The sequence below is a fragment of the Peromyscus maniculatus genome, chromosome 7 (assembly GCF_049852395.1).
Source record: "Peromyscus maniculatus bairdii isolate BWxNUB_F1_BW_parent chromosome 7, HU_Pman_BW_mat_3.1, whole genome shotgun sequence".
NCBI lineage: Eukaryota > Metazoa > Chordata > Mammalia > Rodentia > Cricetidae > Peromyscus > Peromyscus maniculatus.
In genome coordinates, this window is record NC_134858.1 from 18,480,684 (window position 1) to 18,497,517 (window position 16,834).

The following is a 16,834-nucleotide window of genomic DNA, read 5'->3' on the forward strand; positions in this document are numbered from 1 at the left end:
TATATATTTCATTTTTAAGGATTTTATTTTAAAACTATATTTTTTATTTGACTATTTTTTTCTCTTCTCACTCCTGAGCACATTTTAAAAGACAGTGTGACCCTTTTAGAGGCTCTCTTTGTCTGAATCTGTCCTTATTGTGCATCTGTAACCTTTTTTTGTCTGCATGAGCAAAATCCAAACTGTTGTGAAACTTTGATCAAGGTGTGCTGGTGGCTGGCTCCTCCCCAACTTGGTTCCCTGAGAACTTAGCCTTACTGTGGAGGTACCTGTGGGAGCCATGGTTACCTCACCAACTCTGGGGAGTTTTGGGGTCCACACTGCCACCAAGTAGTGAGCTGCCCAGTTTTTGATGCTAATGCTAAGTCAGGAAGCCATCTCTTAAAGGATCTGTGCCTCTGTTCACTGCTAGAAAGCAGAGCTTACTCAAGAAAAAACGGTTACCAAGAAGCCGAGTTTGACTCCATTCATGTACGCCTAGAATCCTTTTCCAAGTTCTCTCAGGTTTCTCAAGGAAATTCAGGCCCCACATTGGGCACCATTTGTAAGCTGAAGATCCCCCTACCCCATGTTCCGAAATAATCAACACAGAAACTTTTTTAATTTTTTATTTTTATTAAGAAATTTTCTATTCATTTTACATACCAACCACAGATCTCTCTCTCCTCCTTCCTCCTACCCCACTGCCTTCCTCCCCAACCCACACCCATTCCCACCTCCTCCAAGGCAAGGTCTCCCATGGGGCCAGCAGAGCCTGGTACGTTTAGTTGTGGCAGGTCCAAGCCCCCCTCCCCCTGACCCCTGCACCAAGGCTGCACAAGGTGTCCCACCATAGTCACTGGGCTCCCAAAACCTGGCTCATGCACCAGGGATGGTTCCAATCTCACTGCCTGAGGGCCCCCCAAACAGTTCAAGCTAAACAAATGTCTTGCCTATCCACAGGGCCTAGTCCACTCCCATGGGGGCTCCACAGCTACTGGTCCACAGTTCATGAGTTTCCACCAGTTTGGCTGGCCATCTCTGTACATTCTGTACGTTTTACCATTATGTTCAACACAGAAACTTAACATGAATTACAAATACTCGGCCAGTAGTTCAGGCTTGATAATATCTAACTCGTACTCTTAAATGAACCAATATTTCTTATCTATGCTTTGCTTAGTATCTTGTTACCTTATTTTTTACATGTCCTGCTTTCTCTGCATCTAGCAGCAGCTCTCTCCGACACCACCCTTCTTCATCCCATCTTCATCTTCATTCTGAGTTTGGCTTTCCTGCCTAACTTGCCTGTACAGCTATTGGTCAGTCAGCTTGTTTATTAAACCTATCATAGCCATATATATTCCCACAGGTTTATTTCTCAGCACAGGCCAGGACCATACTGACCCCTCAGTGCCCAGGGTACTCTGCCCCAGGCCTGTGTCCATGTATATCTTTGCCCAGCTGTCTGTCCATGTGCTGAGCAGCACCATACAAACTTCTCAGTGCCTGGGGTACTCTGCCCCAGGCCTATATGTGTGTATACCTTCACCCAGCTGTCTGCTGATGCGCTGGACCATACTGACTCCTCAGTGCCTGGGGTACTCTGCCCAGTCCTTTGTGTGTGTGTGTGTGTGTGTGTGTGTGTGTGTGTGTGTGTGTGTCTGTGTGTGTGTGTGTGTTTGTGTGTCTGTGTGTGTTTGTGTCTTCGCCCCATCAGTTCGTTTTGGAGCAGGGCCATGTTTTCTCTTCTTTCTCAGAGCCTAGGGCAGAGGGCCTCCAGATCTTCCTTCATGTGTGTGTTTTCATGGCTCATTCCTCTCATTCCTCCCAGGCAGCCCGTGGAGGTCCAACAGAGGCTGTTTCCAGCTCAGCTGGATCTAGAAACAGAATAAGTTTCATCAGGAGACATGGATGAGGTTTTGACCAAGTTTTTTTTTTTACAGCATTTGATATTCCCCAGACAGATCCGGGTGAGGTGACCACCCTCGGTCCCGTCCCTGCTACCCTGTGTTTGGGGAAAGTTTCTGCTGGTTTTGATTCTTTTTCTGTGTCTTGTCTCAAGCTGGGAACAACACTTCTTAGGGCACTGAGCTCTTCCCTCTTGGGGCAATTCTCCTGCTTGTCACCAGCAACCTTCACATCTGCTCCCCAGTAAAAGGACCAAAGCAGATGATGTACTACGTCTCACATGACTGTCTTTCTAAGAATATTCCTAAGAAGTGCTCAGTTATTCCTTCTCACCACTGGGCTTAAGTCTGTGGGAGCAGCTCTGTGAGGGACTCATGAGAAAGGGACAAGGTACTCGGATGGAGACATAGCAGATAAATGAAGAGTTATTAATAAAACACTCAGTTCTGAGGCGGGGGAAACACAACGAAGGTTTAGGTCAGGTCATGTGGGCAATGAGGCCAGGGACACAGGTCAGGAGCAAGTAGAGGGTGAAAAAGATCCCAAAGCCTCCATGGACTGCCAGGTACAGAACTCAGTGCCAAAATGGCCTGGGGCAACTGGAGGAGGAGGGGAGTGGGCTCTGGGTAAGAAGAGGTAATCAGAGAAAGTGTGATTGAAGGATGTAGCCAGGGAGGTGGGCTCTTGACGCTCTAGGCAGGACACACAGGACAATCCCAATGCATGAACAATGAGAGAATGTGGTCATCACATCTAGTGATGAGCAAAGGCTATGACGTCACTGCAGAGGCTCCTGGGAAGACAACTGGAGGAAAAAATAGTTTACAAACCAATGCCTACAGAAGAGGAGAAAGAGCTCAGAATTCATTGACTGGAACACACAGGAGTCCCACAGACCTCAGGGGGCAAACAGAGGTGGCCGGAAGCAATGGCAACGTGATAGTACAAGATGGGAACAGGAAAGTGAGTGCTGCACATGTGTGAGTCTGTGGCCCTCGTGTTCTGAGGAGAGGTGATGCCCAAGTGTCCAGGCCTTTTAGCCCTACGAATGTCTACCATAGTCATAGGGAGGACTGCAAGGCCCACCCTCTGCATCTTGAGTACTCACACAAAAATATTTGAAATGCAGGCCAAAACCGGATCACAAGCCCATATCCCTCATCACTCACTAGGTCTGAGGCTCCCAGATGGACAGGCAGTGCTCTAACCTCCTTTGCCTGGTACCCGATAGCACCTCACGTGTGAAGAGCACAGGCTGCAAATGACGTGAAAGTAAGTTCTGTGCTCACCTCCCAGCTCCACGGTGAGCAGAGCAAAGGCAGAGTCAACTCTGTTCTCACGGCACATGGGCCCTTTAAAGTGTGACTGACAGGACAGAAGGAAACCTGCATGTGGTTGCACATGTATGCACAGACCAGAAAGAGATGTTCTTCTCTAGCACTCAGGGACCCAATCTCTAAGACTCATGTCTGCAGGTTTGTGCCACGGGCCCATGAGAAAGTTGTGCCCCACCAAGTAGATCCCTCTATCACAGGTCAGCATCCCAAAGCCAGACTTTGATGGACACAGTTGACTAGAGTGAGCACCACAAAGGAGACAGGAGGGAGCAGATGTTCTGGCAAAGATCCATTTGAATGGTGGAGCCTCCAGCACGCACAGCAGCGTCCGCAGCCAGCGCTGCTCACCCTAGTGCATTGAAAGGAAAATCATGTCTACCCACACACACGTCTCAACCTCTCCTCTGCTCCCTCAGCCTCTGAAGCACAAGGTGACCTGGCTGCTCCTGGTCCCTCACTGCATCCCACAGGGATGTGTTGACTTTACCCCATTCTCCTCCTCCCTCTTCAGGGTCCTTACATCCCAATGTACCATAACTGCTATATTTGTCAAGAAGAATAGATGCTGGTTCCCACATTCCTGCCTGTGCCAGATGAAGCCAAACTGCCTCTCATAAGATCAACTTCAATTTTCCTCTGGTTCATAGACTATCAATGGAGTTTTCTAAATGCCAACATACAACAATTTAGAAAACCAGTTATGAGGCTAGAGAGATGGCTCAGCAGTTTAGACCTGAGTTGAGGTCTCAGCACCCATTTCAGGCATTTCATGACTACCTGTGATCTCAGCTCCAGGGATGGGATCCAACACACAGTTCTGACCTCCACAGGCACTGCACACATGTGGCATGCACTCACAGGGTACACACACACACACACACACACACACACACACACACACACACACACACACACACACACACACAGAGAGAGAGAGAGGGAGAGAGAGAGAGAGAGAGAGAGAGAGATAAAATTTAAAAAAATGAAACATCAAAAATGTACTCAAGTATTTCTCACAGCATTTTGTCTACATACCCTTTTGTTGCCCTATGATGAGAAGTCAGAGGTTTTGGCCACTCTCCCTAAAGTTGCTACCCTTGAGATCTGGTCTCATTCACAGAGGTCATGGGGCTTCTGCACTTCCTGATGTCTGTATTATAAACTGCTGCCCACTAGATTTACGTGAAAATTTAGGGCTGAACTCCAGTCCTCACAAGCACGTTCCTAGCTCCTGTCTTCTGGATGTGAAAAAGAACATCCGGAGGTTTGGTGATACCTGATTTATAAAAAGACTAATGCAGCTGAGTGGTGGTGGCATGCCTTTAATCCCAGCACTCGGGAGGCAGAGGCAGGCAGATCTGTGTGAGTTCAAGGTCAGCCTGGTCTCCAAAGTGAGTTCTAGGAAAGGTGCAAAGCTACACAGAAAAAACCTGTCTCGAAAAACCAAAAAAAAAAAAAAAAAAAAAAAAAAAAAAAAAAAAAAAAAAAAGACTAATGCTTTTGCATCCCATGTCTATGCCATCAGACATACAAAATGGTTTTTAGGGCTTCACAGATTTTTTTTCATTCAGTGATGCATGTTCATTGTCTTTTCTCCAATGTATATATGAGACTCTCCACAAAAGACAACATGTAATAACTAAAATTCTAATAAATGCAAGAACAGAGAGGACCAGGAGACAGGAAAGCAAACTTGACTGGGTTTGACCATTTAGATAATAACAAACTATTTTAAAATCTTGGGCAGATAGCACAGGCGTTACTTTCTCCCTGGAACACACTATCTTCCTGTGTTGAAGGATGACAAGGGACAAAGTATTAAAGAGAAGTTGAATCCTGTGTTGATGCTTAGACAACACAGTATGGGATGGAATGTCACTCTAGACGAGCGTGGAACTGCAGCCCTCTGCTCTGGTGACGCAGGCAGAGCACTGCTTCCACACACCTGAAAACCACGACCGGACTCTCCCAGCCCTTTGCCGCCCCTAACGGAGGTGCAAACTCTCCACTCCTGGGTCCTTTCCCATTGAACCTGACCAGGGATGCATTATTTACCACTCCTGTATTCTGTATTTCTCAAGCTGACCACGTCACTCTTTGAGTCTGTAGTGTATGGAATAAAGTGAGTACAGAAAATAACTTACACATACATTATTGTCTCTAGCAGGGGAAGCCACACTGCTTCACTAAAGGACCACCTCAGCTTTCCTTTCATTCATATCATTCAATAGAATTAAGATGGGTATTGAAATACATTTGTAAATCCTGTGGTTGTAGTTGTACTGATGACTACATAATGTACACTTAACATAGCAAAAAATATTATAAAACATCATATACTTATGAAATGCAAAATAATATATGACTACTCTAAATAATTCAAAATAATTACAGAAACAATCTCCCTTAGACCAGGAAAATACTGAAATAAGTATTATAATTAAAAGAGATTTCAGCTGGGCGGTGGTAGAGCACGCCTTTAATCCCAGCACTCGGGAGGCAGAGGCAGGCGGATCTCTGTGAGTTCGAGGCCAGCCTGGGCTACCAAGTGAGTTCCAGGAGAGGCGCAAAGCTACACAGAGAAACCCTGTCTCGAAAAACCAAAAAAAAAGAGATTTCTATCACTTCTTCGGGCCATTTTCAAACCAGGAAAACTGGCACTATTTTAAACATCAGTCAATCTGCTTTTCTCCACTGCAGATCAAATTCTATATATTGCATTATTAACCAAATATGCTTTTATTCTTAATTGCTTTTATATTATTATTATTAATACAATTATCATTATACCCGGGTAGGTACATGAAGTATGTGTTAGAGTACATGCCATGGCACATGTGTGGGGTTCAGAAGACAACTTGGAGCAGATGATTCTCTCCTTTCAACTTTATGGAGGTTGCAACTCGTGTCACAGGTTATAAAAGGCAAGTACATTTACTAAGGAAGCCATCTCACCAGACCTAGCATAGACAATTTGAATCTTGATAGAGTATACACTGTTTTAGAAAAAGGAACATACCACCAAGCATATGATGCAATCATACTGAAGTATTCACTCTTTGTGATATAGTGATAGCTTATTGGAGAGTGGGTAATTCATTATTACACTTAAAAACCGACTATTACGTATCATTTATTCCTCCTTCTGGTTTTCTTTTACAATGAAATCATTTGTATTCACTGCATAAAGTATCTGTCCAGGTTCAGACCAGCAAACTGACATTAAGGTGAGCAAGAATGGTGATTTGGAACGTGATCAACACCATGGCTTGGACAAAGTTCCAAATGAGAATTTTCACAAGAGTGAGGCATTAGGTAAATACTGAGTGCTACTCTGAGTAGTTATCTATTTCTGCCCCAGGGTGTGTAGCTCGCACAGCCTCACAACTTCTAGATGACACTTACACTGCCTTGACCTATCACTAAAGCATCTTCCCATTCCTAAATGCACTAGAACAGGGTAAGGGGTGATCTGGTACTCACAGGGTGTGTTTCTCCCAAATCGTGAGCCTCAACACTGTATCACCATTGGTTCTTTCTATGTGCTTTGGACATCACCACAGTGATGAGATCAGGATTCCTGCAGCAATGACTACCCTGGCATATGTTACCTCAATCTCTACCTTATCATATGCATTCATATTGGATTTGGAAATCCAGAAATTTACACAGACTACAAAATCTCTTGTATGACAATTAATGATCTCAGATCCTAATAATGAGCCCAGATAGCGAGATTTAGAGCCACAGAATTTGGAACTCTGTGTGGGATTCCCCTCTCAGCCCTCTCACCTAAAAGCAACACAGGTTTGGGTTCATTCATCATTGTGTCTCCTTGATTCCACCCAGGGGATGTGAATAACTAAAGACATACTGTAGTGCTGTTCCCGAGTGACTCAATGAACACAAGGCATGTGGTGTAAATGCTGAGGAAGGTTAGTTATTGGCAGAATGTGCTGCCACAGACCTCACAACTTAGTTGGTTCATAGACACATAAACCCACAGGTAACACATTCTCAAGCAATTGTTCTTCTGGAACATAACCATGCTTTTTGTGAAAGTGTTCATTTTTAATTTCACATGGACTTGGCTTGGACAGAGTTGTAGAAAGGTTTAAAAATAGTTCCTAATTTGGCCTGAGTGCATCCTCAGAATCTACTTCTAACATAGGCCACCATTATTCTCCAGAATGTTGTAGATTCCTAACTATGGCTATTATATCCTGTTTGAATGAGGACTCACAAACACTGAGTAGACTGAAATTCTACTGAAGGTCTGCTATGGCTACAGAAAATTGACCATCATACATTATTAATGCCTCACAAATATGAGGGCTACTATGTTTAGCCACTGGCCAACTCATAGGAAAGGCCAGTTTATCAAGGCAAGCACTGCATCTCCTGAGCTACCAACACAGCCCTCAAAAGGGGCATAAAGTCTGACAGGTTTACCAAATGGAGTTTTTATGTTCAGTTTCTAAGTCATTAGACATGCACAATAAATCTCAGGAGTTTGTTAATGTGATACATGTTCCTTCTGTCTGCATTCTCTATACCATAGGTGATATATGTTCCTCCCCTCTGCATCTGCCATACCATAAGTGATATATGTTCCTTCCATCTCCATCCTCTATACCATAAGAGATATATGTTCCTTCCGTCTGCATCCTCTATACCATATGTGATACATGTTCCTTCCATCTACATCCTCTATACCATATGTGATATATGTTACTCCCCTCTGCATTTCCCTATACCATGGGTGATATATGTTCCTTCTGTTTCAGTAAGAAGTGGCACGTGGAAAATAACTAAAATACATAATACTGAAAACTGTCAGGTCAAGGACACAGGAGAAAATGGGATTCAGTCTGAGGAACTAAATAAGGATAAACAGAAACACAACAATGTCTTTGTACTCAGATGCTTTTGAGGAAGATGAAATAGAAGGAATAAATGAAGAAGTGAGTCTTCTTTTTTACAATTCACATTCATGACATGATGTGGATAATTCATACAAGACCATAAACTGATGACTTTGTGTTCTAGTTTGAATGTAAAATGTCCCCCATAGCTTTGTGTGTTTAAACATGTAGTATGGAGCTGGTGGTGTTGTTTGGGAAGGGTTTGGATCCTTTAAAGGTGGAGTATCCTTGGGTGAAGGGAGGTTCTGGGAAGACCCCATTCCCACCTCAGTTAACTCTCTGCCTTCTGATTGTGGATGTGAATGCAATGTTAATGTTGTTGTTTGCTTTTGCTCTTTTGAGGGGTCCATCACCCAGTTCCCAAATAAATCACACACAATGGTGTATTCTTAATTATAAATGGCTAGCCTTAGCTTGGCTTGTTTATAACCAGCTTTTCTTAAATTAAATTAACCCATCTATTGTAGCAAAAATCTTAAAAGGTCTTATTAATAAAAACAAACCCAGGAGCCAGGTATTGGGGTGAATGCTGAAAAGATCAGAGAAGCAGAACAAGCCACATCCAACCTCACCTTGACAATTCCTCAGCTGATCTTGTTTCCTCAGACTGAAAGCCTCTGTGTCCTCATGCGAATAGATCTCATTCAAACTGCTGCTAAAAGCTAAAAGCTTAATCAGCTCTAGTTCCTGGTCCTCATGCCTTATGTACCTTTCTGCTTCCTGCCATCACTTCCTGGGATTAAAGGCATGTATATATATCACCATGCCTGGCTCTTTCCAGTGTGGCTTTGAACTCACAGAGATCCAAACGGATCTCTGCCTCCAGAATGCTAGGATTAATCCCATGTGCTACCACTGCCTAAACCTATGTTTAATATAGTAGCTATTCTGTTTTCTGACCCGCAGATAAGTTTATTGGAGTACACAATATGTCAACAACAGTCTATCTTTTGGCTCTGGGCTTTTATGCTTCTCTATTTCTGTCTGTCTGTCTGTCTTACTCTGTTGCTAGTTGTGCAGCTGGGGGACTGGCCCCTTGCATCGTTCTCTCCTTGTTCTCCTGCTCATTCTTCTTTTTCTCCCAGATTTCTCCTTCTATTTATGCTCTCTGCCTGCCAACCCCCCCCCATTTCTCTCTCCTACCTAGCTGTTCAGCTCTTTATTAGACCATCAGGTGTTTTAGACAGACAAAGTAACACAACCTCACAGAGTTAAACAAATGCAACATAAAAGATTGCAAACCAGCTTTGCATCATTAAACAAATGTTCCAGAGAATAAACAAAAGTAACACACCCTAAAATAATATTCGACAAGATGTTACTGTTGTCCCCTGTACCTACAGCCCTCCCTCCCCTGCCAACATCCATGTCTCCACCAACATGATGCAGTGATCCACTTGACAATAAGCCACAATAAACCCTTCCTCCATCAACCTGTTTCATGTCACTGATTTTATCACAGCAATGAGAAAAGGAGATGAAATACGGTGATTCAGGAATAGACCCTGGCTGATACTTCTGTCCACTGAAGGACCCTTGAGTGGACTTTCTTCCCCTGCCTTCCAAGAAAGGAAGAACTTGATTGCTGCTAGATTGTTCATTTGATCTGACCTGGAATGCCTTTACCTACCACTAACAAGTTCAGCATTTTGCAGGTTGGTCTTTCTACCCAAGTCATTATCAATGTTGTCCTCATCCATTCCATTGAAATCTGGATGAAAGTCAGGAGAGAGATGGATCTGACCAGGAATGACCTACCACCACCAACATCATTGCTTTGAAGGCTGTTCTCCTTACCCAAGTCATCCTCAGAGTCATCCTCATCACTATCATTGATACATGGAAGTCAGTGGAGAGGTGTATGTGGCCAGGTATACCATTACCTACTACTACCAAGAGCATCACTTTGAAGGTTGTTCTCCTTACCAAAGTCATCTTCATTGTTGTCCTCCTCCTTATCATCGATGTCTGGAAGGAAGAAAGTGGAGAGAGTGAGTGAATGACTCATACCTCAGTGACTGTAGTAGGTGAAGCCTTGCTACCTTACACAAGAACAAACTCAGCATTTCTTTGGTTCACATCACTCACTGAGAACCACAATAGACATTCTACTCATGAGATAAAGTAACACTTCACATATTAAAAATACTGCAAAATATGTTCATTCTTTTTACAGAGGAGATACCATCTTATTTGCAGCTACTGTTAATAACAAACTAGGGACTTGAGAGATGGCTCAGTGGTTAAGAGCACTGCTCTTCCAAAGGACAAGGGTTTGATTCCCAGTACCAACACAGTGGTTCACTACCATGTGTAATTCCAATTCTTGGTGATCCAATGCCCTCTCTGGCCTCCACTGGTACTAGGCAACATGTGTACCAACATACATGGCAGGTCAAATACATTCAAATTGCTTAAATCTAAAGCACAAACTATTGAATTTCCACAGTACCGTCATAAGTGCTACAGGACTTTTCGACTTTTTGCATGGTCTTTTTTTGAGGTATGTCACTCTGTTCAGGAACCTTGGTACTTCTGAAACCCATTTTTTTCTGTGTAGCAGAAACTAGAATGCATCACAGCAAAAATAGGTTTGGTGAATCATAAAATAAAAGGAAAATTAGTCTTTGTTCTATGATAAACATTTGATCTCATTGCTGATTTGTAAGAACATTGTTTTAATTCAGAATGTCACTTCTGGAAGATCAAGGACATCAGTGAACATTTAAAGCACATGCAACATGGTCAGTGCATGGAAGATCTCAGTCCAGGTAGATGACACAGTATTGGCAGAAGAGCATTTGACTGAGTGTGCAGAATGGCCAGCATCCAAAATAATTTTATGTACTAATACTGCGTGTGTGTGTGTGTGTGTGTGTGTGTGTGTGTGTGTGTGTGTGTGTACCATGTCATGGGTGTGGGTTCAGAGGAAAGCTTTGTGGAATTTCTTCTCTCTTCATGTAATCTGGGAATCAAACACGTTGGGTTTGTTTGTTTGTTTGTTTATCTATGAGTGCCTGTATGGATGTATGTGCACCACTTCCATGCCTGAAAACATCACCTTCTCCACCATGCCTTGGCCAAAATCCACTGTATCACTGCAACGGAAGCCAAAGTTGTTTTCTTCCATTATGATTCTGGTGTTTTATTATGGTAACAACAAAACAACTAATACAGAAAACAGTGCCAGAAAGATGGGTTATTGCTGTGACGGACCTGATCATGTTGCTTGGGGGAGGATTATGGAAATGTGGTGTTTTGACACAGAAGATCCACTGAATGCTCAAAACTGAATAAGCTTGCATGTAGAAATTTGGAAAACAAGAATGGTGAAAGGAAGGTAGACAAGCGAGTCTCGGCTTGTGGAGGGGGAGAGGGCAGCCACGTCTCTTGGGAACTGCTTGTGAGAAGTTTGGGTTAAGAATCTGTGAAGTGAAACCTTCTGTCCTTTACTGGGACAATGGCTACTGGGTATCCAGGACTGGGAAATCAGATGACTAGGAGACCAGCATCACAGACACAAGCTCTTCTTAGAACTATTTCTTTCACATCCGCACACAGAAGCTCTGGCTCAGAGCGGGGCCAGGCCGCATCCCAAGCTGGCACCCAAAATTGGTGATGTGTCGGGGTCTCCTATGTGCTACTTGCTATGGTGGCAGAAAAGCTACAGGACTGAGGGGTCACGGAAAGAAGCTGAGGCTTGCCACCATGTGGAAGGGCCAGAGTCCCTAGAGAGAGGCTAGGCAAGGCCATTGGTGGATGTCCAGGCTCGGTTGCTAGGAGACCTCAGCATATTAGAGATGGCAGGATGTGGAAGGCAGTGTTTTTGGAGTGCAGCTGGCATGAGCCTCCAAGACAGGCCTGTATGCTGTGGGTGACTGTCTGAGAGCTACAACTCTGCAAGCCTTTGAGTTCCCTGCCAGCTTCCCTGTCTCAACCAACATGATGCAGTGATCCACTTTAACAATAAGCCACAATAAACCCTTCCTCCATCAACCTGTTCCATGTCACTTATTTCATCATAGCAATGAGAAAAGAAACTGAAACACGGTGATTCGGGAACAGACCCTGGGTGATACTTCTGTCCACTGAAGGACCCTTGAGTGGACTTTCTTCCCCTGCCTTCCAAGCAGAAGGAATAACTTGATCGCTGCTAGATTGTTCACTGGATCTGACCAGGAATGCCTTTACCTACCACTAACAGGTTCAGCATTTGCAGGTTGATCTTTCTACCCAAGTCATTATCAATGTTGTCCTCATCCATTCCATTGAAATCTGGATGAAAGTCAGGAGAGAGATGGATCTGACCAGGAATGACCTACCACCACCAACATCATTGCTTTGAAGGCTGTTCTCCTTACCCAAGTCATCCTCAGAGTCATCCTCATCACTATCATTGATACATGGAAGTCAGTGGAGAGGTGTATGTGGCCAGGTATACCATTACCTACTACTACCAAGAGCATCACTTTGAAGGTTGTTCTCCTTACCAAAGTCATCTTCATTGTTGTCCTCCTCCTTATCATCGATGTCTGGAAGGAAGAAAGTGGAGAGAGTGAGTGAATGACTCATACCTCAGTGACTGTAGTAGGTGAAGCCTTGCTACCTTACACAAGAACAAACTCAGCATTTCTTTGGTTCACATCACTCACTGAGAACCACAATAGACATTCTACTCATGAGATAAAGTAACACTTCACATATTAAAAATACTGCAAAATATGATCATTCTTTTTATAGAGGAGATACCATCTTATTTGCAGCTACTGTTAATAACAAACTAGGGACTTGAGAGATTGCTCAGTGGTTAAGAGCACTGCTCTTCCAGAGGACTAGGGTTTGATTCCCAGTACCAACACAGTGGTTCACTACCATGTGTAATTCCAATTCTTGGTGATCCAATGCCCTCTCTGGCCTCCACTGGTACTAGGCAACACGTGTACCAACATACATGGCAGGTCAAATACCTTCAAATTGCTTAAATCTAAAACACACACTTGAATTTCCACAGTACCGTCATAAGTGCTACAGGACTTTTCGACTTTTTGCAAGGTCTTTTTTTGAGGTATGTCACTCTGTTCAGGAACCTTGGTACTTCTGAAACCCATTTTTTTCTGTGTAGCAGAAACTAGAATGCATCACAGCAAAAATAGGTTTGGTGAATCATAAAATAAAAGGAAAATTAGTCTTTGTTCTATGATAAACATTTGATCTCATTGCTGATTTGTAAGAACATTGTTTTAATTCAGAATGTCACTTCTGTAAGATCAAGGACATCAGTGAACATTTAAAGCACATCCAACATGGTCAGTGCATGGTAGATCTCAGTCCAGGTAGATGAGACAGTATTGGCAGAAGAGCATTTGACTGAGTGTGCAGAATGGCCAGCTTCTAAATTATCTTTAGAGCTATGTAATCACAATGAAATCTGTGCAGTTACTCAATTCTCTGTTCTTGAAACTGACAGTACAACTTCCTAAGGACTCCCATTAAGCCTAACGAATCTAAAAAAGTAAATGAATGTCAAGCCCCAAAGAAAATCACTAGCACTAAAAAGGGAGCTCTGTGGGGTTTGCCAAAGGCCAGAAAAATCAGCAAGAGGCCACAGTCAGATTCAGAGATAGTGTATGTACACTGCCAGGTCAGGGGAAATGGTCGCTTCTTTTCTTTTTCTTTCATTCATCTTTCTTTCTTTTTCTTTTTCTTTTTCCTTTTCTTTCTATTTCTTTCTTTTTCTTTCTTCTTTCTTTCTTTCTTTCTTTCTTTCTTTCTTTCTTTCTTTCTTTCTTTCTTTCTTTCTTTCTTTCTTTCTTTCTTTCTTTCTTTCTCTCTTTCTTTCTCTCTTTCTTTCTTTCTTTCTTTCTTTCTTTCTTTCTTTCTTTCTTTCTTTCTTTCTTTCTTTCTTTTGAAATATTAAATTTCCTTTTTATTTCCTTCACCACTTTTCATTCCTCACATAACATGATGTTTTACAATCCGTGTTAAATATATAAGATCACCAACAAACGGAGGCACTGGTAAGGGACCATCTCTACTTCTTGTTATTGTCTGAGGACACTGTAATAATCACTTTAAGATTACAGACCGAGCTGGGTGGTGGTGGCACAGCCTTTAATCCCAGCCCTAGGGAGGCAGAGCCAGGCAGATCTCTGTGAGTTCGAGGACAGCCTGGGCTACCAAGTGAGCTCCAGGAAAGGTACAAAGGTATGCAAAGAAACCCTGTCTCGAAAAACCAAAAAAAAAAAAAAGATTACAGACTGAATTATCTGACAGAACAAAGAAACTGAAACAAGGATCGCTATTCTACTTTTGCAACCCTGACTCAAGAAAAAATAAATAAATAAATAAATAAATAAATAAATAAATAAATAAATAAAAAAGACCATTTCCTTTAGAAGAAGCAATATGAGGAACCAGGTTAGTTCAAATGACTAGTAATTTATCACTACAATGTCAGGCTTCTCTCAGTGCAAATTTATAATGATCAGACAACCACACTAGGAGAAGGCCCTCACCAGGAGTCTGACTCCAAGTTACTTTGAAACACTTGTCACGTGATGACTGAGAGAAAAGATTCCCTTCAGTCAACAAACCCCGCATAAGCCCTCAATCTTGACTGACAGGGTGGGACAAATCTGGATGCTTTGCCGAGTTAATGGACTGCATCTGTACATACCACTTTCTTCATAACTACTGCCCTCAGTGCTGTCTGTATTGCCTCGACTAAACATGCCTAAGACGAGGGCAATGGCTTTTCTAGCTCAAAGTATGTACTTAACCTTGCTTGCTCCTTTCTCAGAGTCCAGTTTCTGCTCTACAAAATTTTCTGTTCATACTGTACCCAAGAGCAAGATAGTCCCACATTCCCTTAACCAAAGCCCCCCTTTACCTAATGCCTAATCACATAGATATGCCTTGGGGAACAAAAGGCATCTTAGAAATGATGACTTGTCAATGCTGGCTGTGTGGATCCACTGAGTACACATGTTCCCCATGTTCTCCCTTACCAGCCAACATGGAGACCGACCATCAGTAAGGGCAAGTATTTTGTGGAGACACAGTCTAGATCCCCTGAAATATTTATGGTCAATAGAATGAGTGAAACCAGAATAGTAACTTAGTGTTGGGGGCTGGAGAGATGGCTCAGAGGTTAAGAGCATAAGCTGCTCTTACAGAGGTTCTGAGATCAATTCCCAGCAACCACATGGTGACTCACAGCCATCTATAATGAGATCTGGTGGCCTCTTCTGGCCTGCAGGCATACTTGCACACAGAATACTATATATACAATCAATCAATCAATAAGTAAATAAAATAACTTAATGTTGACTGGGGTCTTAGTAGATAAGAGCTCTAAATGGCCTTACCATAGGGTGAGGGGAGATCTGGTAGTTATAGGGTGTGGTTTTCCCTTTCCCCAAATTGTGAGCCTCAACACTCTGTGTCAGCATTGGTTCTTTCTATGTGTTTTTGACATCACCACAGTGATGAGAAAAGGATTCCCACAGCAATGCCCACCCTGGGCTATGCTTTAACACATTACCTGAAACTCTACCTTATCTTATGCATTCACAAAGGCTTTGGAAATCCAGAAATTTACACAGACTACTGAACCTCTTATCTGGCTAATGACAGCAGAGGGGAGCCTCCAAATCTGGACCCACACGTTGGAGTCCCTCATTGCCCCTTTCACATAATAGCACTGGGTGTTTTCATTCACTCATCATTGTGTCTCTTTGAATCTGCACAGGGAATGCAGATCTTAATTGAAAATGGACACACATCTGTGCTGTTCCTGAGTGACCTAATGAACACAAGACACAGGACAGAAATGCTGAGGAAAGTTAGTTATTGGCAGGATGCTCTGCCACAGTCCTTACACGGTCCCACAGAAGGCCTACGTCACGGTCTCTAAAGCGATTGTTCTTGCATATATCCTGCCTAACATGACAGCAGTGTCCTCTCACACAGGGCTGGGTTGAACAGACAGAATCAAAAGTTTTAAAATAATTCCTGTTTGCCTAAGCGCATAGTCAGTGTTCACTCCTAAGGAAGGTCAGTAATGGTCTCTACAACGTTCCAATTGCACAACCATGGTGAGTAGAGACTCTCTGAATGACATGAGCTCAGAATTCTGGGAGGAATAGCACTGTCTATGACAAAGTCTTGTACTGTTAGGCCTAGAAAACGCACCATCTTACATTATTAGTGTGGTGAAATACTGTGAACCCTAATAAAGTTTACCTGGTGATCAGTGGACAGAGGCAGCCACTAAATCAGACATAGCTATCAGGCTGTGGTGGCACACGCCCTTAATCCTATCACTCAGGAAGTAGAGATCTGTCTGGATCTCTGTGAGTTCAAGGTCACACTGGACTACACATGAGAGAAACAGAATCAGGCAGTGGTGACACACGCCTTTAATCCCAGGAAGCAATATGGCAGGACATAGAAAGGTACATAAGGTGTGAGGAAACAGGAACTTGCTCTCTTGAGGCTGAGGATTTCATAGAGGTAAGCTAGGGGCTGGCTGTTCTGCTTCTCTGATCTTTCAGCTTTCACTCCACTATCTGACTCTGGATGTTTTATTATACGACCTTTTAAGATCAGTGTTACAAGTAATGCCTCACAAAGACGAGGGCTTCCCCCTTGAGCCACTGGCCTGTTTGTAGGAACAGAAGA

At 43.1% G+C, this 16,834-nt stretch overlaps 1 protein-coding gene across 1 annotated transcript in view; it reads right to left on the reverse strand.

Moving 5' to 3' along the window:
• Positions 1 to 618: 618 nt before the first annotated feature.
• Positions 619 to 16,834, reverse strand: part of LOC143274202 (uncharacterized) — a 143,693-nt gene continuing 127,477 nt past the window's right edge. Inside the window, exons 48-50 of the mRNA XM_076575897.1 lie at positions 12,643 to 12,684; positions 10,079 to 10,120; positions 619 to 1,859 (exon numbers count right to left, since the gene is read on the reverse strand). Coding sequence (XP_076432012.1) covers positions 1,801 to 1,859; positions 10,079 to 10,120; positions 12,643 to 12,684 — 143 coding nt within the window. The 3' untranslated portion in view covers positions 619 to 1,800. The remainder of the gene's footprint in view (positions 1,860 to 10,078; positions 10,121 to 12,642; positions 12,685 to 16,834) is intronic.